This window comes from Lagenorhynchus albirostris, chromosome 21, assembly GCF_949774975.1.
Source record: "Lagenorhynchus albirostris chromosome 21, mLagAlb1.1, whole genome shotgun sequence".
NCBI lineage: Eukaryota > Metazoa > Chordata > Mammalia > Artiodactyla > Delphinidae > Lagenorhynchus > Lagenorhynchus albirostris.
The window spans coordinates 10,028,451-10,051,634 of record NC_083115.1 but is presented as its reverse complement, the minus strand read 5'-3'; the positions used below and the strand labels follow the sequence as shown (position 1 = coordinate 10,051,634).

At 39.7% G+C, this 23,184-nt stretch overlaps 2 protein-coding genes across 11 annotated transcripts in view; both read left to right on the top strand.

Moving 5' to 3' along the window:
* NRG1 (neuregulin 1) overlaps positions 1-23,184 on the top strand; it is a 1,016,158-nt gene that overhangs the window by 879,629 nt on the left and 113,345 nt on the right. For 4 of the 10 annotated variants that reach the window (XM_060136221.1, XM_060136220.1, XM_060136224.1 and 1 more), the window contains exon 1: positions 21,282-21,948. The exons of the other annotated variants lie outside the window; for them this stretch is intronic. In XM_060136221.1, the coding sequence (XP_059992204.1) occupies positions 21,282-21,948 (667 nt within the window). Of the gene's footprint in view, positions 1-21,281; positions 21,949-23,184 lie in introns of those variants that run through there. 10 annotated transcript variants of the gene reach the window in all.
* Positions 20,779-20,967, top strand: LOC132512719 (uncharacterized). Its single transcript, XM_060136561.1, has one exon. It carries the CDS (start codon positions 20,779-20,781, stop codon positions 20,965-20,967), a length of 189 nt encoding a protein of 62 aa, XP_059992544.1.

Genomic DNA, 23,184 nt, shown 5'->3' with positions numbered 1-23,184 from the left:
CGCTATACAGTAGGTCCTTATTAGTTATCTATTTTATATATAGTAGTGTGTATATGTCAATCCCAATCTTCCAATTTATCCCTCCCCCCCACTTACCCCTTGGTAACCATAAGTTTATTTTCTACATCTGTAACTCTATTTCCGTTTTGTAGATGAGTTCATTTGTACCGTTTTTTTAGATTCCACATATAAGCAATATCATATGACGTTTGTCTTTTTCTTCCTGACTTACTTTACTCAGTATGACAATCTCTAGGTCCATCCGTGCAGCTTGAGCTTCTTAAAAAAAAGAAAGAAAGAAAGAAGAGGGCTTCTTTAAAAAAAAAAAAAAGGCAGTCAGCTTTTAAGTGAAATACTCTCCACAGTCTACAAGGTGTAATGAAATGGACAGGAGAACCCTTAGTTAATAGCAACAAAATTCAAAGATTTGGGCTTCCCTGGTGGCGCAGTGGTTGAGAGTCTGCCTGCCGATGCAGAGGACGCGGGTTCGTGCCCCGGTCCGGGAGGATCCCACATGCCGCGGAGCGGCTGGGCCCGTGAGCCATGGCCGCTGAGCCTGCGCGTCCGGAGCCTGTGCTCCGCAACGGGAGAGGCCACAGCAGTGAGAGGCCCGCGTACTGCAAAAAAAAAAAAAAAAAAAAAAAATTCAAAGGTTTAATACTATAAAAGGAGGAGAAAATGGTCTAGAATCATTTCAGTGACTTGCTCTTTGGCTTTGTTAGTTTGAAATTTATCTACTTCAAAACATGCTCTTTACAGAGGTGGGAATCATCTTAGAGCCAGTGTGCTAATAGGCATCAGATCTTCAACAAACGGAAATATTCCTCAGTGGTAGTTGATGTTTGGGGTAGAGGCATGACCTTATTCCAGGCTGATTACTATTTAACCTATCACATAATACTGTAAATCCTAGATATTATTTGTATGATAGCTAAACTCAGTAGTAGAAAATTATCAGCCCTAGAGCAATTATTTCTCTGTATTTTATTCTTTTGGGGTCTTTTTACTGGAATATTCCGTTTAACATTAAAAAACATCTTCCATCTTTTTGTATATCAGCTGCAAGAGGGAAGTCTTTATTCTTCTTGTTTTTAGAGAAGTATTAAAACTACAGTAAGTGTTTTTCATCATTAGGAATAGAGCAGTGAGGTGGATTATATATACAAAATGTAAAAATTGTTTAAATGTTGAAGAGATTAGAGACAGAGAGACATATACAAGGAAAGCATCTAGGAAAACAGAGCCAGCAGGATTTTGATAAATTTACTTACCAAAATAAATGATGAACTTGGTGGATTTCTTCATTCTTCATTTTTTTTCAAGTTATCTAGGGATCTGAGGAATAGGAAGATGGGAATAGAGGCCCATCTATTATTAAAAGACCCTGGATGCTATAGGAAACAGGCCCCCCTCGCCCCTCAAAAGGAAGGAATAAGGTAGAGGAACAACATGGTAAATCAGTAAAATAAGAAATATGGATGGTGATTCAATTAGGAGTTTCTCAACTGCAGGTGATAGAAATTCAACTCCAAAGAGATTAAATATAAAGGGAGTATATTGGCTTATAAAACTGGCCCCGTTTGATCCAGAAGCTCACATGATATAATACGAAGATTTCTTAGTCTGTATGCTTTGCTTCTCTACAAATGCTAGCTTTGTTCTTAGTGGGTTCCCTCTGTCTGATAGGGGGATAGCTGCCGGTATCTTGAAGCCTCTATCCCCTTGGGGCTCATAATCTAAAAAGAAGAGAAAGTCCACTTCTTATCCAAACAGCAAATTTTTAGAAACACTCTGATTGGCTCTGCTTGCATCATATGCTTACCCCTAAAATAATTTTGTATCCAGGGAGAGTAATGACTCCAGCTGGGCAGGGACTGGGACAGATCTCCACCGCTATGTGTGTTTGGGTCAGTGAGGCAGCTAGGCTCAGCCCCATGGGAACTGCATGGTGTGGGTTCATTACAGAGAGGAGGGTTCTGCACCTAAACAGGGGGAAAGGGCCAGACAGGCAAAACCAACACAGTCCTCTAGAGCTGATGCGCAGACAGCTTCAAAAGAATCAGGAAACAGTGCTTCCCTGGTGGCGCAGTGGTTGAGAGTCCGCCTGCCGATGCAGGGGACACGGGTTCGTGCCCCGGTACGGGAGGATCTCACATGCCGCGGAGCAGCTGCGCCCGTGAACCATGGCTGCTGAGCCTGCGCATCTGGAACCTGTGCTGTGTGAAAGCAAGATAGGCTTTAGGAAGGAAATAGGTGACTCAAGCACACATAGGCGGTTTATTCGAACCTTTAAAAATGTTTTTACATTGCAGGTAAAGGGAACTGAGATTCAAAACTGTTAAGCTTAGTGCAAAAATAGAAATGAAACGTCACATCCACTACATATATACACACAGAAACTAGTATTATGGTAAAATTTTCTGCTTGTTTTTTTTTTTTTTTCTTCAAGTTTCTAGAATGTTGGCTGTGACCTTTTGGGTAAAAAGTGGATTCAGAATTAAGTCTAATAGAGGCTTCTGGTGGAGAGAGTCTTCATGAAGAATAGGGTCAGCTATAGTCTCAATAATTTTAAGAATGTCATACTCTCCCACCTTTTTAGAAGAAGTGAAGACTTGGGTATATTCTAGTAAAATGTTGCTCTGAAATTGTTAAAAAAAAAAAAAGTCTTTGTCTAATCAAAGAATAAAAGCAAACTCTATGATTTGTTATACCCAGATGTTAGATTATCTTCCAAGGCCCAGCCATACTCTCTTGGTGATTTCCTAGCTCTTCAGATAACAAACTTGCCACTTAACAATTGTCACAGATATGTGCATCACTTCCCAAACCAGCATATAAGGTCTTGAAGGAAGGAATTTTGGTTTGTGTTTCCATTCCTATAACACACCAATATGCTGGTTCCCAGGAAGTATTTATTAAACGGATATGAACGTTAATAGTGAGATGATTTTTTTTTAGTTAGATTATTGTGATTTCTAAAAGTTGTACATATGTGTAATTATAAGAAAACCACCTAAACCTTCAATCATGAAAAATGTATTTAAATATTTAAAAATCAAAGTTGAAAAAATTCACATTGGCTTAAATCATATTTATTAGAGCTTTTAACATTTTGAGAAGCATTTCACACTCCATACACCTCTACTTTAAATTTATTTCTGGATTTTATATCTTGAAGGTTTCTTCATTTTATGATAAATACTTGTTTACATGGTGATGTATAAGACTGTGTTTCACCTTAGATGGGATTATTGCAAATTATATGAAAATCTACATATTAACTGGTTGGCCGCTGTTCTCCCTGTGGTGCGGAAGAGTCACCCGGTTGGGAGTAAGGGAATGCCGTGGCGCTAATAAGGTTGATTTTTCTTTTATTATCATTAAAAAAGTAATAATGAAGTGTAACAATGTCTTTTACTGGGCACCTACCATGTGTCAGGTACTTTCATCTGAGAATAGATATTATTTGTCCCATTAGATAGGTGAGGTAACTGAGAGGCTCAGATAATTCAGTATTTGTCAAGGCTATATAACAAGTTCCACGCCAGCTTCTCTGACCCCATGTCCTGTGTTCTTTATACGCACTGATAGTAGAGGGAGAGGGTGAAAGAAAAACCTTCGGAGAGTTCCCCTTGTGACCTCTATCATACGTCTCTAAGGCCATGTGATCATTGCAACTACTTTTACCACTTGGCTACTTTTATCACTTGGACCAAATCAGTTCTATGAATCAAGGTTCCTGAGCAAGGTACAGAAATATGTATGCCCATTTACCATGATAAAAGGCGTTAAAACTAGAGAGTTTTTGGTAACAAATTATATTTGTTAGGTACTTGGATCATTTAGAAGGAATACCATGAGCCTCCCCTCCTCCACATAAACAGGTATATGCATTAAATATTAAATTCAAGAGAAGAATAAGGTTATTCAAGAAAAGAATAAGCGTAAATATGTTTTACGTAGCCTCAACTACTTCATCCTTGATTTTGATGGTAATTTTCAGATCAATTTTGAGATGCAGAATGAAAACCATAGCTTTTTGTTTCAATGTCAGATTGATATGGAAGGTTATTTGCTTTTAATAGTTCCTACAGTAAGTTGTGTGTGTGTGTGTGTGTGTGTGTGTGTGTGTTTAGATTGACTTATTTTGTCCATTTTTAGGGTTTTCCCCCCCGCAGGCAAGATGGCATTCTCATCCCCTGCTGCTGTTAACATTTGAAGCCGGCAGCCTTTTGTTGCACTGTGGTGTAAATTCCAAGTTGCTGACCATGATTAAACAGAAAATGAAACTTGAATGGCACTATCTCAAAATCTACTTAAAGTCATGACAGGTATCTCTGAAGCAATATATCAGTTTTGAACACAGAAAGAATAAGAAATTATGGCTTTTTTTGTGGCAGGTTTCTTTTTCTTTGAAATCAAAGGGGAAAAAAAATACTGATTTGTCCAGAATCACTGAAACAGTGATTATGGATTGATAAACAGGGTGGACAGTACAAATACAGAATTAATTCTACCTGCACTTGAAATCTGATACTGTGCACCATACCTATTTTATAGCCATTGTAATTTTCTCATTTGTATACAGATACTATAGTAACATTCATAAAAAACAATGTATAGCTAATTAAAAAGCAAGCACTCAAGAAAGATAAGACACAGAGAATTAATTAGTATTATTCTTTCTGCATTGACTGCAAAAGCTTGGTGATCTGAACTGTGCTTCAGCGGTGAGCTCAGGACTCCCACCAACCCCCAAGGCTCTTCTTTAATGTTTGTTATTACTTAGCTATTTTATTTGGCAGGGATCCCTTCAATCCCATTTTCTAATGCACTGGCAAGCTTCCTGTTGCCAATAGCTTAGAGCCTACTACTGCTAGGGTAAGCGGCATAGCCGAACTTTCTAGGCTGTGCATCCTTATAAATAATGCATTTGGTTTCCTGTAACTACATGAACCCTTAGACTTTGGTAAGCATGTCTCTGTTAGTCAGGGTAAAAGAGTTGGGAGATGAACAGTTGTGGAAATATTTGCAGGCAGTTACTCACTAATTAGAACCTGACGCCATCATAGATGCATTAATCACTGGGTTAAATGCTAAAGGAATGCTTATGATGTTTATAGTAGACATAAACAAGATATATAAAAATATCTTTGCTGACTAAACTGCATGCTTAATTTACCATGGAAAGTGCTTGTAATGTTAATCTAGGACCTTTCGAAACTCCCATCACCCGTAATTAGATCTAATTTGCTCCTCATTTTAAGAACCTCTTTTAGTTTGCACAGAATTCACTGACTTTTTGGGTGTGTGTACACTTGTCCTTAAGAGCAATAAGGAGATGAGATGTTGGTTAAAGATAATACCTGATGCTCCAGGTATCTTGACGGTATAACACTTTGTTGGATTGGAAATGAAGAAGGGGAAATGCTATGTTAATATGTTAAGAGCAAAGTAAGAAATATACGTCATACTTTTAACTTTCACGTGTTACTTATAGAATTAAAAATTAATGTTTTATTTTTGAGCATAAGGGATATTAGCACTTAAACAAGGGACACCATTTTTAAAAAGTAAAAACTGTTTCAGCAATGTTCTTTCAAATGCACCTTCAATGTTAATACAAAATAAGAAAGTTCTACCCCAATATATATCCTTTTCTTCATTGGATATGCAATACCATTATCGGAAATTCACAGAATGACAGTGTTCAGCATTAAAATTACGTTGTAAGGATAAAAAATTCAAATTGATTTAGATGTTGAATAAGTGGATTGCTCTGTATATTTTCATCAGAATTAATTGAAAAAAGGAAAAATCATGTTTCTAATTTGATAAAAGTTATTAATTCTGATCATTTTATTGTTGGTTTCTTTAATTACCATCAATTCGTATTTGAACAGCTCATATATTTATGAGGATGATAACTTATAACTTTAATAGTAAAGCTTATTTGGTCATCTTTAGTCTTTCCACGTCAGTGATTTTGCAGAACCTAGGTAGTTACCAGAACTAATGTTAGTCAAAATGTTTAATACTTCTTTCTTTCAATCACGTTGACCTTCTTTATTGATTAAACTAGCTTCTACAAGCAACCAATTATTGAATCAAATCTTCAGATCTGAATCTGTATGTATGTAATATACTTTTTTCTTTTTGATGTTTATATTTAGAAATGTCAGAATTTCTATGCATTTAAAATGTTTCCTTAATAATTCAGGAAATTTGGGTAACTAAATTTAAAACTGTGCATTGGCGTCACCAGTAAATAAGAAGTCTTCATCAAAAAGATAATAAAATGTATTAATATATATATATTTTAATTTTAGTCCACCCGCCAAAAACAGTCAAGGAAAAAACTTTTTAAAGAACTGTAAAAAAAAATCAACCCACCATCAGATTTCTACTATAGCCCAGTCTGTTTTGATGGGTGTTTTGTTTTGATAGTTTCTGAGAATGGAAATAGATGGATTAGGTTTTTCTGCCTCCTATTGTCCGGTACTTCTAAAGGCCTCTTGCCTGGACATGGTCCCTTCTGGAAATGAATTTCTGCATTCTTCTTCCATCACTCGTCAAAACAGAACGCTCACAGAAGTAAATGTTTTCGTAACTGGATCCTAAGTGAAGGAAAATCTGAGAAACCTAGACATGCATATACAACAAAAAGCATTTCTTGCTGGGCTCTCTCTCTCTTTTTTTCTTTAATCACTCCACAGTGTGTCTACCACACAAATAGAATCTATTCTAAGACTATGGACTCTCACTTCTGCATTCGTTCCAGAGTGGGATTAGGAAAATGAAGTCCCTTATGTAACACCTTGGAAGCAGGAACCACTGCAGCCTCCTTCCCTCTTTCTTTCTCAGTCTTGTGCAGGGCCTGGCGCATATTAGGCACTTAGGAAACAATAAGTGAATGAAAGAATGAAGTTCTCAAAGCCAGCAGGGATAAGATCAACCTAGCACGGATCTGGAAAAACTGAGAAAAGGCACATTTTAAAAAATATGTGGGAAATCGATGGCAGAAGAGTCATTAAAGACCAAACTTTCCCTTTTCATTTTAATATGGATAATTTTGAACTTGCTGTAAACACACAATGTTTCCCAGTACTGATTTAATTTCTTCCAAGTAATACTTGAAAGAGAGAAAGTAAACTTTCCTGCTGATCTCTGGGTTTATGGCATGTCTTCTTCCCTCATCTTGTTCATATTAGAATCAGTATACAATAGAGGGGCATTACGGTGTGTAGTAGGTTAAAGTTCTTTGATTCATGGACTTACCGGCAACATCATTTGAATAGGTTGGTTTCATCGTGGCCAGAGTTCAGCCACACAGCATAACTAAGGGGATCGCCTGATGTTGCCAATTAAATTCTGGCATCAGGAAAAGGTACACTCAAACGTAAGGTAGATAGCTAGCGGGAAGCAGCCGCATAGCACAGGGAGATCAGCTCAGTGCTTTGTGACCACCTGGAGGGGTGGGATAGGGAGGGTGGGAGGGAGGGAGACGCAAGAGGGAAGAGATATGGGAACATATGTATATGTATAAATGATTCACTTTGTTATAAAGCAGAAACTAACACACCATTGTAAAGCAATTAGACTCCAATAAAGATGAAAAAGTAGATAAATAAATTTAAAAAAAAAGAAAAAGGTACACTGATTTGAGAAGTAAATATGTCCAAAGTGGAGACTGTGATATGTGTGTGAACGTAACCTTCTCATTATCGTATTTATTCGTGTTCTTTTCTCTTCCTTCTCTCGCCCCACTTCAGTCTTGTTTGGGTCCAGGTCCTGTAGAGCTCAACAGAAAAATCATTTCTTATGTTATCAGTGACACTTTTTTTTTTTTTTTCCTCCGGTACGCGAGCCTCCCACCGCCGCGGCCTCTCCCGTCACGGAGCACAGACTCCGGACGCACAGGCCCAGCGGCCACGGCCCACGGGCCCAGCCGCTCCGCGGCACGCGGGACACCCCCCACACACACACCAGGGCACGAACCCGCGCCCCCCGCATCGGCAGGCGGACCCCCAACCACTGCGCCACCAGGGAAGCCCATCTGTGACACTTTTTTAAATTCATTTTTTATTGAAGTATAGTTGAAGTATAATGTTATATAAATTATAGGTGTACACTATAGTGGTGCACAGTTTTTAAAGGTTACACTCCATTTATCGTTATTATAAAATATTGGCTGTATCCCCTGGGTTGTACAATATATCCTTGTAGCTTTTTTTTGTTTGTTTTTTTTGGCTGCACCATGAGGCTTGTGGACTCTTAGTTCCCTGACCAGGGATTGAAGCCCCGGCAGTGAAAGTGCGGCGTCTTAACCACTGGACCACCAGGGAATTCCCCCTGTAGCTTATTTTATATCTAATAGTTTGTACCTCTTAATCCCCTACCCTTATATTGCCCCTCCCCACTTCCCTCTCCCCACTGGTAACCACTAGTTTGTTCTCTGTATCTGTGAATCTGCTTCTTTTTTGTTATAGTCACTAGTTTGTTGTATTTTTTAGATTCCACGTGTAAGTCATATCATACAGTATCTGTCTTTATCTGTCTGACTTATTTCACTTAGCATAATACCCTCCAATGACTTTTTTAAAGTGCCCTTCCATTGGATGCACTTTCAAAATATAATTCTCAAGGGGAGAAGTAAGGATCCTGATAGTGAGAATTATAAATAAGGAAGGACTGATGTGTATCTAATTCTTGCTGCGATGTCTGACCTGCTTCTGGTTTTTACAGTCAACCTTCTCATATGTTTTCCAAGGTGACTAGGACCTTACCACGCTCAAAATTTGAATCATGCCTTCTCTCTCGGCAGATAACCTCACTTGCTACTTCAGAGAAAAGAGAGATTATGGGGTGGAACTTCTTTTACCTTCTTGCTACCAAATCTATAAGCCTCAGCACAATGCCAGGGACATAAGCGGCCACTTAGTAAACATTATTTTGGATGGATGGGCGGATGGATATGTAGATAAATTAACATATATTGTGGGCCTTTAGAAATGTAAGTTACTTTCGTTACATAAAATACCACGACTTTAAAATCTGCAATCTGCTTTTGAGAAGCAGGTCATCCTGAGGTTTTCCATTTTTTACCTGCCAGAGTGTGGAAAGAAGTTAGTTTAAATGCTGAGCAGCAAATTCCCTAATCACTTGCTGTATGTTGGCTGAATAACAGTAATATTTCATTTTGAGTTGGACAGCTCAAGCATTTAGCCCTGATTTTTTGACAGCACACATATCACTAAAATAATTATTTTTGTACCCATTCAACACATTTTTTTTTACCAGCCAGAGGTTATTTTGAACGCTTCTGTCTCCACGAGTACAGTTAGCTCAGCCTAAGATGCCAAAGATGTTTTGCCTTCTCTTGCACTTTTTTTTTTTTCATTTCAGAGCTCTCTCTCTGCTGTTCTTTTGCATCACCAAATGCTTAGGTACCTTAAAAAAATGCTTAAGTATTAGTACTTGTCTCAACAGATTCTTTGATATTAAGGTATATGAGTGGTTAACAATTTAACTTTTGACATGCTCATTTGAAACTTGGAGTCTTTTTGTGGGTAAAGGGAAGACTGAGAGGGATGCACTTGGACATGGGTACTTTTTGGATGCCTTTGACATCAGTCAGTGATAGACTACGGCAAACATTTGGAAGGACGTGGTGATATAAGAAAAGATGGGGCTAAATCCAGGTATTTAACCTGGGGTTAAGGAGACAACCTGAGGATGGGTTATTTGTCTGACCTCTAGTGACAGAGTCCTGGCAAAGCCTCAGGAAAGAATTTTTGAGAAACACTTCAAAAGATTTATGTTTCATTTGAGAAGCCTGTCTAAAAGCCCTTTGAACCACTTAAGTTAAGCTTTCCCTTCTTACGGACAGTATGTGGGGACAGAAATAAGCGTATGGTTGAAACTCTCTGCATTGCAGTGAGATGTAAAAGAAGTACTTTTCCTGCTAGGTTAAATTGCTGTGCATGCCTCTTGCTGTCAGTGACATGATTTAGTTAAATACAGATGCTTTTAGAGGGGCTTTGTACTGTGTCATAAATATTTAATAGTTTTATAAAATATGTGTATGCATAACTGGGTGGGAAATACAGCAGTGGAGAAACTCAACTTCCACATCAGAGCCTTTGGCTTTATAGTGTCCACTGACCAGTTGATCTTTGAAAAAGATGTGTTCAGGATGGGAGTGTCGTTAACAATAAAAGGATTCTTTTTTTTTTCTCAACCAACTGAAGCTTACTGTCCAACCTTTCTGATTTTGTCAGTAGAATGAACTGTACAATTTCCCTATTCATGTTATTCATAGATGTTCCAATCCCTAGTGAGTGAAGTATCACATTAAAAAAAAAAAATCCCTTCTCAATAAATGAATGGTCTGGGAGGTGGGGTCAGGAAAAGCTCTTAGATTTTCTGCAGCAGCTAATGGTTTGTCGTATAAAGATACTCCATTGTCATTAGACAATGATTCAAATTATGGTGAATCTTATATTCTTGATATAATTTTGGAACTCATCTTAAAGTAAGTGTGGTGGGGGAAGGTGGGTGGGGAGGCGTCGTGCAGTGGAGGAGGGAGAATAATTGAGTGCAGGTTACCGAATGTGGAATTGGTAGATTATTTGGTTTGGTATGGCATCGGCTTAGGAGTTTTTATAATAAAACATCCTACATATATGGTAGTCAGAAACAGCCATGAAAAAGTCTCTTTAAACTTTTTCTAGCATTTCATTATGAAATTTTGAAACACACAGAAAAGTTGAATGACTTGTAAGCAATGTATGCCCAATCTCTAGATTTTACAGGTTAACAGTCGCCATATTTGCTTTATCAAATGTGTATCCATTTATCTATCAATCAGCTTTTTATTTTTGATGCAATTTCAAGTAAGTTGCATATGTGAATGCATCTTGCCTCCAAATATTCCAGCATGCATGAGGTATATGTCTTATTATATTATTTAAAATAATATATAGGTGATGGATTATGTCAACAAATAGAATATAGGTTTCTCTGGAATAAGTCTTCATATTTGGACCTGGCATTTTCTAGTCATCGTATTTCAGAGTATGACTCAGTCATCAGAAGCCTTCCTTTTCCTTTTCCTGACAGTCACTCCTTCCTGTGTCCCAGACTTCTAATTCTCCAGATTAAAAGAGGATGTGAGCCTGGCTCACCAATTCTCAGATATTGACAACATTTGATATTGTATATGTTTGAATCATTCATCGCAGTAATACTGGGCTGATCCCTATTTTGCAGTGACAGTCTTCTTTCCTGAGGATAAGCTCCCTTCCATTCACTAAAGTTTCTTTATTCTATACCTTCTTTTTTTTAGTTTAATTTTTCTTTTATGTTGGAGTATAGTTGATTTACAATGCTGTGTTAGTTTCAGGTGTACAGCAAAGTGGTTCAGTTATACATATACATATATCTATTCTTTTTCAGATTCTTTTCCCCTGTAGGTTATTACAGAATATTGAGTAGAGTTCCCTGTGCTATACAGTAGGTCCTTGTTGATTATCCGTTTTATATATAGTAGTGTGTGTATGTTAATCCCAAACTCCTGATTTATCCCTCCCCCACTTTCCCCTTTGGTAACCATAAGTTTGTTTTCCACGTCTGTAAGTCTATCTCTGTTTTGTAAATAAGTTCCTTTGTATCATCTTTATAGATTCCACATACAAGTGATGTCGTACGTTTGTCTTTCTCTGTCTGACTTACTTCACTTAGTATGATAATCTCTAGGTTCTTTATTCTGGACCTTCTCATGTAAGCAATTAGAGCCTTTTCTGTGTGTCCCCTTAATGATGAAATGCTGTTGAATGAGTCTAAATATGAATATTCGTTTCTTAATAACCTCCAGAAAAAGGGTCTGAATATTCAGTAGAATTGTGACCAAAAGTGGTCATGGGAGCATTATATAGATTAAACTTCCAAGTAGAAACAGTTGCAGTAAAAGGTCAAAGTGAGATGTTTCTATAGAGATAACCCGTGGTGGTAATGATAGAAAATCTAAGCCATCCACTGTCTGGCAGTAACTCAAGGATATCTACATGGTTAGTACATAACTAAAGAGCTTCCCTTTGTAGAAATGAGTTGAAAGAGGAGAAGCAATAGCCCTGAATTCCAGTCTTGACTTTGAAATTAATTTTGGTGCTCCAGGCAGATTATTTTTATCTTCGGAGACTGGTTTTTGTTTTGTTTTGTTTCTTTCCTTCTTGTATAAGATAAAATTCCTGGGTGAGGGCTGTTCCAGCTCCAATAGTCAATGAAAAAATTGAAATCTAACTATTCTTGAGATTACAGTTCATCTTTGCATTAAGGCTACATCCTTTCACGCCACATAATTTCAGAGATGAGAGAAAAGAAACAAGTCATTCTTAAACAAATCTGACTCTAGCAATACATGGTACGATTTATGACAGGAAGTTCTGAATGGGAGGTCAAATCATAAGATATTTTTGTCTTATGACTTTCAAATTCATAGTTTTAAAGTAATAAAAATTTGCAACAATGCAGAAAGAGTTCCCACCCCTTGGACTGAGAAATAGCAGAAAAATATAGAGCTGGTATTTGATTTTAAACGGGATACTTCCGCTTGTATCAGTATCGTAAGGCTTATGACCTTACAACGGAAGCACGGGTTAGATGGCTCTCTGGAATGCCAAATCAGTTCTAGAAACTGCATATATTTTTATCACTCCTTTTTTCCCCTTTGGTGGAGATTTACATTTTTCTTTTGATCAGCAACAAGGCGAGAACTGTGTAGACTCTAAGGAAAATGTGTATTGTTAACAGGTTTCCTCTGGCTGAAGTCTTTTCAGATTTACAAATTTGGATTGTATTTAAAAGTAGAACGATTCAGACCATTCCTTTCCGCAAGCTTCCTTTATTTCAGGTAAATTGTGAAGGCGTATTTTATACGTGGCTTTATATGATGTTTCAGAATCTCTTGAGTAGATGGTACTCTCTTATGAGTAATTCATAACTGCCTTCACATGTGGACCACCTCATGCTCAACAGTTTCTACCTGAAACAGAAGATTTAAAAAACAAATTTCTAGGGCATTTGTTAAGAGTGAGGTGCTCTACGCTACATTTTTTGATTCATCTGGGGACCAGTCTATAGAGTCAGCTGACCAGCAGCTGAGCTATAAACAAATAACTAGTGCCTAAGTATAAATCAAGTTCAAAAACTTCCATGTTTTGAAACTTCACTGAATTTTTATTAAATTAGCATTGATTATCAGAGGTATTTCTTCCTTATGTTTAATTTCTCTTACTGCACCAAAGTACAGCCTTTATGATTTTCTTTAAATAAGATTATACATGTCCATGCACTTAAAAACACAGATGATCCCTTGTATTTTTGTGACATTTGCCTCAGTATTTAAGAATAAAACAAACAAATTATCTCTTAGCTGTGCTGCTCTGTGCTGCGAACCTATAGTAGTGAATATTCATGAAACAGAGCAAAGTTCAAGTCAACTGATTCCACATATATTGCTGTATTAAACATTATGAATGACCATACAACCATATAACCTCAGAGTAGTCACTATAAAGATGATTTTCCTTCTTTCCATCATACACAGCGTAATTTAATAGGATTTGCATTTATTCACACAAATAAAACTCTGTACGGCATATCCATGTCTTTAAGATTTTTTTTCCATAGTTTATACATCCCTCTTTAGCAGAGTTTCCATTTTGATGCATTACCTCAATAATACTTAACTGAGTGCCTTCTGTGTGCCAGGCATGTTCTAGGTAGTAGGGATAGAGTGATGCAAACAGACACAAGTGCTTGCCCTTATGGAATTTACATTCCGGTGATGAGTTTATCACACATTTCAAAACAAAGCACACTGTGTTGAAAATACAGATAGTTCAGATAACTGCCACTCTCTCGCCACTTTTTGCTCATGTTTCTGGTATATTCTGAATACGGGAATGGAATGGTGTTGAGCAATGAGAAATAATATTTTGAGTACATAAAATGAGCTGGAGTTATAAGTCTTCCTCATTTTCTTATAAAACTTCTTTTGAATTGAAACTCTCAATGACACATCAATTTATTATATCCTTGTGCTTCTGAGTTCCTTGAGATGCAGTATTGCATCATCAACATCAAGTTAGAGTTCTTAATAATTGTCAGAGATTCAATGCTACAGGACCTACTAAGATTTTGTAGAAGAAAGGGCAACCTACACATGACAAAGTCTCATTATTTTAGTGCAGTCCACTAGTACAAGTGGTCAGATAGACTATGTTGGGGAAGCTGAAACCATGATGAGTGTGCAGTGTAATTTTTTTTTTTTTATTGAGTTGGAATTCACATAACATAAAATTGACCGTTTTACCGTGAACAGTTCATTGGCATTTATCACAATGACGTGCCGCCACCATCTCCATCTAGTTTCAAACATGTTCAGGGTCATTGTAAAAGAAAGGTGACGTGTAAAACTAGAAACAGAATCAACCATTTGTATATCACTAATGATTTCACTTATGGGCAGTGAGAAGATAATAGGTTCTTTCAAAGTAAACACATTATAACCATCAGATTTAATAAAAACATCTTTGTATATAAAATTCTCACATCCTCATCGTTGACATCATTTACTGTCTCAAGCTGTAGCTGAAGATCAAAGGATCGACACTTAAAAAGAACAGAATGTACCAGAGTAAACTGATCATCTTGTTACAAAACGAGGACACGGACCCAGACTCAGTAACGAATATTGTATACAGATCCTCACGAAATAAGTCTTACAATTAAGTCAAAAAGTCTTTTCTGAGATAATTTTCACTGGGTGAGAATAAAGTAGAATCAGATTCTTGACTCATCCTCAAAGTGGGCAGAAAAGTACCTGCCCAGTAAGGTGACCTGAGTTTCATCTCACCTGTTTAGCGTTGCGAATAATGTAGAAGAACATCAAAGAGCACGTGGACTTGGTTTGCCCTCCGAGAACTTTTCTGTTTGGTTGAAGAGAGAATTACAGGAAAAACAGTGAAATGTTGGGTTATTCCCAACTTTCCATCCACTGAAATGATCTGTGGTAGTTGAGAGTTAAGCATAGTTGGGGTAACAGCATTTCCCTAAATGAAGATAAATTCATAAAAGGCGTAGTATTTGGGAACAGTCATAAAAATTTGATAAGCACATATCTGAACTGGACATTAAAAGATTTGAAAAAATGGAGGGGAGTATAGAGGGTATTTTGAATAGATAGATGGTCATGAAAAAAGTCTGCCAATTTATTAGAGGTGCCGTAATCTGTTTAATTCAATCGCAATTAAAAATAAAACCAAACAAAATGTATGTATTGAACAGATAGCAGAGCTCTAGTTTGGGATAGCCAGATACCGATAGACCTCCTGGCCTTCAAAGAAATTACATCCTTCGGTCCTATATACATAACATAGTTAAACAATAACACCTCGGGCTTCCCAGGTGGCGCAGTGGTTGAGAGTCCGCCTGCCGATGCAGGGGACACGGGTTCGTGCCCCGGTCCGGGAGGATCCCACATGCCACGGAGCAGCTGGGCCCGTGAGCCATGGCCGCTGAGCCTGCGCGTCCGGAGCCTGTGCTCCGCAACGGGAGAGGCCACAACAGTGAGAGGCCCACGTACCGCAAAATAATAATAATAATAATAACACCTTGGAAGATGTGCCCCAATAAAAGTAGCATTAAGGAATGCTGTGTCTGTGACCTGGGGGCACGGAAGGGCTCCATGGAGGAGCTGAGATGTGAGATGGGGAAGATTTCCAGACGGATGGGAGGAGGATAGCGGATCCATTTGAGTACTTGGTTCTCTTATAAGAAGCAGCAAGTTTTAGGGATCCTTTTAGGCCCTGAAGCTTTCTTGTGAAAATCGTGATTTCATAGTTCATTAGCAAATGAATAAATCATTACAACTTATCATAGTCATCTTCAAAGATTGTAATCCAAAAATGAAATCACTGCTGTCGTCATGGTTTTAGATGCCACAAAGTAAATTCTACTTTTTCAGCCATAAACTTAAGGAGCAAGGGTAAGCTTTTTCAGAGTTAAATGTTTTCAGAGTGAAATAGCCAACACACCAAAAACAAAATGTAAAAGAGAAAATAAGTTTACATACTATGGTCATCCTCTTTCATCTTCTTTCATCTCCTGGAGTTACGCTAAATATTTCTGATAATTAAATAAAATGAATGCAGAAGCTGTCGCCTAGCTTGACTTGAAGTAGCAGAGGAATTTGAGTATTTTTTATTGGATGATATAATAGGATTGCTTCTTTCACTGAAGCTGGCTTAGGAGGAAGCTGGAATATTGTGTATCAGAAATACGTGCGTTCTGACTTTGTTCTGCCGAATTCCATTCGACATCACTGAGTCTCCTCTTGAGCCAGGTTGACTTACTAACACTTACTTCCTCACTGCCGTGGTGGATTGACGGTGGTTGCAAATTCTTCGTCACACCCTCCATCAAGATTTATTTCCCCCGTCCTTGAATCTCAGCTGGTACTGTGACCGCTTAGCCAACAGGATGCAGTGGACATAGCCCGTGCCCCTTCCAGAGTCAGTCTTAAGGAGGACTTAGAGCTTGCACTTCCTCCCTCTTGGGCTGCACCCTCTCAGAACCCAGCTGCCATGCTGTGGGAAGCCCAGGCCACATGGAGAAGCCACATGTTGGTACACCAGCCAACAGTCCCTGCTGTCTTCCCAGCTGCCATGTGGCATTAGCTGCCAGTCATGTGCGTGAACCTTGAATGTTTCAGCTCAGTTACACCTCCAGGGATTGCAGCCCCAGCTGACATCTAATGGAGCAGAAGAATCACTCAGCTGAACCCAGTAAACTGCAGGCTAGTGAGATACAGCACCGTGGTTGTTGTTTTAAGCTATTTCAGGGCAATTTGTTTCATAGCAATATGTAACTGAAATAGCTTTCCAAGGAAAATCCAGGAACTGAGACTGTGCGAGAGCTCATTCAATTGAAACTGTATAGATCATATTTTAAAAACCTATGCTTAATGCTTGTAACTTCTGAAAATCCCTAGGCAGAATTTTAGAAGCCTCTTGTTGTGGAAACTAGGCACCTTTAAGTTTATTTACCAGCTACATTAAGGTAAAATTAAAATGCCTATTTCATGGTTACACTTTCTGGTTCACTTGTTTTTCCCGTTGAAGTAATAGATAAGCAATATGTAATGAGATGCCTTCTTTTGATTGAAAACGAGAAACAGTATTTTTCAGTAGAAAGAGCATGAGTCAGACTTTTGTTCTAATCTTGGTTCTGTTGCTTAAGAGCTGTATGTCCATGGCTAAGTTATCTAAGCTGCCTGAGTCCATTTTTTAAAAATTATTTTCAAGATAATATGTACTATACAGGATGAGCGAAGGTCAGAAATCATGTATGCTGAGAACCTAGCAGAGTGCCTGGCACAATGGTGGAGCTCAATAAAAGTAGCTTTTGGGGGCTTCCCTGGTGGCGCAGTGGTTGAGAGTCCGCCTGCTGATGCAAGGGACGCGGGTTCGTGACCCGGTCCGGGAGGATCCCGCATGCCGCGGAGTGGCTGGGCCCGTGAGCCATGGCCTCTGAGCCTGCGCGTCCGGAGCCTGTGCTCCACAACAGGAGAGGCCACAACGGTGAGAGGCCTGCGTACAGCAAAAAAAAAAAAAAAAAAAAAAAGTAGCTTTCCTTGTTATGAAGGAGGTGGTAATGTGGTTTTAAAAAGTAGTGGAAATCTGTCTTTTGTTCATCTTTTAGAGGGACATGGAAATATGGGTGTTCCTGAGCTTTATTGGAGATGGAGCCTAAAGGGTTAAAGTGAGGTGTACTTGCAGTTCTTCCTACAAACATGCATGTTTTATTGGACGGAATTCTGATCCCTAATCCTGTTCACACTACCCTGTTCTCACTTCTTTATTGCTATAGAGATTTGGTAAAGGGATAAAGGCAACTTCTGACTCGTAGTCTCAAGGGTAGAACTAATGGAAAATTCCTTTTATTCTTTACCTCCTGTCCTACTCCCTTTCCTCAATTAGGTTTACCTTCCAGTTGGATGGGAAACAACTTTATAGGTTGCTGGCTCCCTGCAAGCTGATCTTAGCTCCAAGAAGCCAGTGTTCATAGGCTACATCTCCAGGGAGGACACATACACATCCCACAGTCTGATTTGTGTAGTCCAGGGGAAAAAAACAGCTGTGGCAGCCGACAGGATTCTGTCTCCGAAGTTCTGTCCTAGCCTTTACATAATCTGTTCTTTTCCTTTGTAAGTGTTGGTCACCTTTAATATGACGACTAGAGCAGTGCCCAGTAATTTCTTTGTCTGCTGAGTTCGTCTGTTCTTAATGATCGAGGTGAGGTGAGTAGTTGTTATTGGTGCAAGTGAAGGACCACTCTTCTTAACTATAGGTTACTGTTTTCAGTGTCTTCTCTTAGCTGCCTGATTGGGCTACCTGAACCCCATTTTGGTCTTTGAAATCTAGGTGACCTTGGCTGTGGGTGAAATGCCAGTATATTATACTTGCGTGAAATATTGGTCTGGGGCAGAATTGAGGAGTTAAGTACCACAAATTTAACCTGGGTGATATCTAAAGGAATTATAAATTATTCTAATTTAGCACAAATATTTACTTGCCTATATTGATTTTGAGAATTTACATGAACATTGATAATTAAAATCTTAATACCTCTCAGTTTGAATACTGTAATTGCCTCTATATAGATTTTCTGTGATGTGAAATTTCATGTCCATTGCTAGAATCTCTAAGAAAAATCTCTGCTTTAAAATCAAATAGTTAAAGCTAGAAAGTAGGCATATGAATTATTTTAAAGTACCAGTTACTGGTATATAAGTGCAGGTTATATACAGATGAACTTAAGGATAATTCATTTTGCCCATAAGTTTGTCAGAGTCGTAATTACAATTATGCAAACTGCTTCAGGCTCTTGTCATTGTTGTTAGTGATAGTACTGCAAACACATTTTAAGATATTACTACCCTTTAAATCACTTATAATTACGGGCTAATTTAGTTTTGAAAGAAATGATAATATTATCTCATGCCCACTCAGAGCTTAAAAATATTTCAAAGCAGTGGAGATTGTGCTATACGAAACATAATGTGCTTAAAGCAGATTCTCTCAGGATTTAAGCTCTAAATTTTATTGCTTCTGGGACTCACATGATGGTTATGTAGTATGGATTTAGAGACAGTTTTTAAGACTCCTGTTGACATATGTGAGCAAAATGGTTCCTTGGAAACCATTCAGGTGTCCAGTCACAGTAAAGTGTGGATTAAAGATTCAGATGCGTATCGCGTGTGCTGACACACAACGAACTAGAGGGTCAGGGCAGCCTGGACTCTATTAAAGTACAGTGCATTTCTTCCAGTCTTTTAACCACTGCTGTTTGAAAAGGAAAAAGAAAAAAGTCAGCATCGAAATTATCTGTAAGGTAAAAAGCTACTGAGACTTAACCCCAAAGGCATGCTCTTATAGAAAACTCTTCTTAATCTTTGCAGTGCGGTTATAGCTGAAGACATGTGGTATATATTACAGTGCCCAGGGAATTCAACCTCCAACAGTGTGGAGTCACAATGAAGGCTAATTTCAGGATGAAGTGGGAGCCTTTGCTTCCTCTGTAGCTCTCTTACTTACCGGCATTTCTTGTTTGCTGGACATTAGTCCAGGACTGCTGTGAGTGGGACAGGGCAATGGAAATTTAAAGGGGACCAGAGTGGGGACGTATGAACCTCTCTCCCCTCCCCTAGCACCCCATCCTCCAACATACACTCGGCACTTCACGCTTGGGCATCACCAAGTCTAACCCGGTCATTGCAAAAAGGGCTGAAGGCAGAGCTGTCCATGGTTAGAAAAAAAAAAAATGTTCTCGCTGTTGGTTGAAAATTCAGGTAATAACAGTCCTCTTGGTGTACAAAACTTATTAGAGGGCTGGGGAAGGAATGCTATCTCTCAGCAGCAGGCAGGAAGAAATTGCTGTTGAAAAGCTTACCTCTCTGGGGAGGAATCAGATAGCAGACTTTGCCAAGCCTCAGGTCCAACCCATAAGGTCCCACCTACATCCCTCCCTCCCCCCCTGCGCCCCATCCCAGCTTTGTTAGATTGCTAGCATCGATCGCTGGCTTTTTCTGACCCAACAGTGGGTGCAGGAAAGAGAGCCAGCAAGACTTAGAGCAAGCAAGGTTGGGGTGGAAAACTGGGGCAGCTTCGGTAGGGAGAAAAAAAAAGAGAAGGAGGCGAACGGGGCTGGGGGCCATGGGGACTAAGCTTAACTGGTGCCTGCCAGCTTCTCTTTGATTTGATGGCCTTTATTCCTTCTAATTGGATAAAATAGGAAGTCACTGGCAGTCCCGCGTTGCTGGGTATAACTGATTTTACTCAGACCAGCCAGCAGCCCCAGAGTGCGGATGGAGGGAGGCGGGTGGGAGAGGAGGGAGGAAAAAGAAAGAGAAAGGGAGAAAGAGAGAGAGAGAGAGAACGCTTTTGGAGGAGGAGGGGAGAGGAAGGGAGAGAGACGGTGAAGAAGGGAAGAGCCGCAGAGGAAGAAAGTGAATGAGCGCTCGGGAAGGACAAAGAATAGTTGGTTGCCGGGTGAGGGGTGGAGGCAGGGCGGGGAGCGCAGTTACCGCCCCTCCTGGCCGCGCTCTCGCCTTCAGATCCCTCTGCGATGAGACTGTTTGCAGTGATGCTCGGAGGGCAGGCACCTGCTGCTCTGTAATGATTCAGCCCCTTTCAGCCGTCGCGTTAACACAACAGGATGCTGTTGCTACTGTCACTGCTGCCTCTCCTGCCGCCGCCGCTGCTGCCGCCGCCGCCGCCGCCGCTGGTCCTGCTTTTGCTTTTACTTCTCCTGCATGACAGTTGTTTTCTCCATCTGAGCAGACCCCAGTTTCAGATGCTCGAGGTGAGAAACATGCCTTTCAGTTTGGGCTACTGGTTTACTTAACTGACCAACAGATCAGCTCGGTTTCTCTTTTGGCCTCTGTCCTTCTTGACCAGCCGGGATGCTTTGGAGAAGCATTTAAAAGAACTGCAAAAGTGGCCCAGAAACAGCAGTAAAGAATTACAATATACTTTTATTTGGTAGTTGCTAGAGGCTTTCTTTTCTTCTCCGCCTGCTTTCCTTCTGAACTCCTCTTGCTTTCGGTAATGGCTCTGGACTTGGAGGACTTATCGATTTCCCCCTGTAAGATGCTGTATCATTTGGTTGGGGGATGGTAATGGACGGTGCGGGAGGCCAGGCCTTCTGGAGGTGAGCCGATGGAGATTTCTCCCCCAGACATGTCCGAGGCAGCTGCTGAGAGGTCCTCCAGCCCCTCCACTCAGCTGAGTGCAGACCCATCTCTGGATGGGCTTCCGGCAGCAGAAGACATGCCGGAGACCCAGACCGAAGATGGCAGGTCCCCGGGACTCGTGGGCCTGGCTGTTCCCTGCTGTGTCTGCCTGGAAGCTGAGCGCCTGAGAGGTTGCCTCAACTCAGAGAAAATCTGCATCGTCCCCATTCTGGCTTGCCTAGTCAGCCTCTGCCTCTGCATCGCCGGCCTCAAGTGGGTGTTTGTGGACAAGATTTTTGAGTATGACTCTCCCACTCACCTTGACCCCGGAGGGTTAGGCCAGGACCCTATTATTTCTCTGGATCCAACTGCTGCCTCAGCTGTGTGGGTATCATCTGAGGCATACACTTCACCTGTCTCTAGGGCTCACTCTGAAACTGAGGTTCAAGTTACAGTGCAAGTTGACAATGCCGTTGTGTCCTCTGAGCCTTCAGCGGTACCAACCCCGAAGAATCGTATTTTCGCTTTTTCTTTCCTGCCATCCACTGCTCCATCCTTCCCTTCACCCACTCGGAACCCTGAGGTGAGAACACCCAAGGCAGCCACTCAGCCACAAGCAACAGAAACTAATCTCCAGACTGCTCCTAAACTTTGTAAGTAGAGACAGACGGATGATGATGTGTAAAGGAGAGGGGTGGGCTTGAGGTCCTCAGAAATGTTCTCTAGAGTGTGTAGCTGTGTCCTTTTCTTCTTGGATTTTAATGGCATGGTTTGGTTTAAGTGTATCATGTGACTGGGATGCTCCGGGGTGGCGTGGAGAGATGAGTGAAAAGACCGTGTGAACTGCTGGTTAGAACTGATGCTCTAGCAGCAACTCCCTCTACCTGGATTGTTAAATCTGGGGTGGGGAACCCAAAACTTCAGCGTCTGGGAGCCATGCTTGAATTTCAGTTACATTCCACTGATTTCTAACACTTTTTAAGATTAAAACATCAGACCATCCATATATATATATATATATATATATAAACATGACTTCTGTACAGCAGTGAGTATGATCCTGTGTCTTTTTGTTTTCCCATATAAACTTCCGATCACCTCTCCTCACCTTTCTGTTACCCTCTGCCTCCCAGCCAGCCCAAGCTGCCTGTTCTCTTTCTCCATCTCTTCTTCCTGTTCCCTAAACCACTTCTCCCCACGTTTGTATTTTAATTGGTTCTTCCTGATACCGCATGAAATCTTTAGATGTTTATAGCACTCACCTCTCAGCAGTATCAGACGGTTGCTGTCGTGCTCAGATAGTAGTTTGAGTTGCTGAGCCCTTATTATGGGGCAGTTTTATTTTATTCAGGACGTGGTACAAATCTGCATGAAAGGATTTTCCCAAATTAGGTTTTTTAAGTTTTATTGAAGTATGGTTGATTTACAGTGTTAATTTCTTCTGTACAACTAAGTGACTCAGTTATACATATACATATATTCTTTTTCATATTCTTTTCCATTATGGTTTGTCCAATTAGTTTTGTTTTCTGTAATCAAATGTTTAAGTAGCTTCCTTGACAGTCATTAAAAAGTACAAGATCCATTAGTAAGGTACATCGTTTTTTTGTTTTAGATGCGTCCTTTTTATCCGTCACCTGAGTAAAGAGAGGCCACGCTCTTAAAACAATACAGAGCGATATACTGCTGTTTGTTCTGGGTCATTGCAATGCTTTAAAATGGAAAAGTTGTCAAGGATGAAACCATGACCAGTCAGATTGTTCTAAACATCATTATAGATGAGGAGTTTTCTATAGCTTTTTTTTTAATGTTTCTAATTTATTTTTGTTTCTCTATCTTCTATCACTTTTCACCATTGAGACTATTTACTTAGAAAAAAATAAAGGATC

Coding starts and splice junctions, on each gene's coding strand:
- LOC132512719 (XM_060136561.1), top strand. CDS start 20,779: ATGCTGTTGCTACTGTCACTGCTGCCTCTCCTGCCGCCGCCGCTGCTG.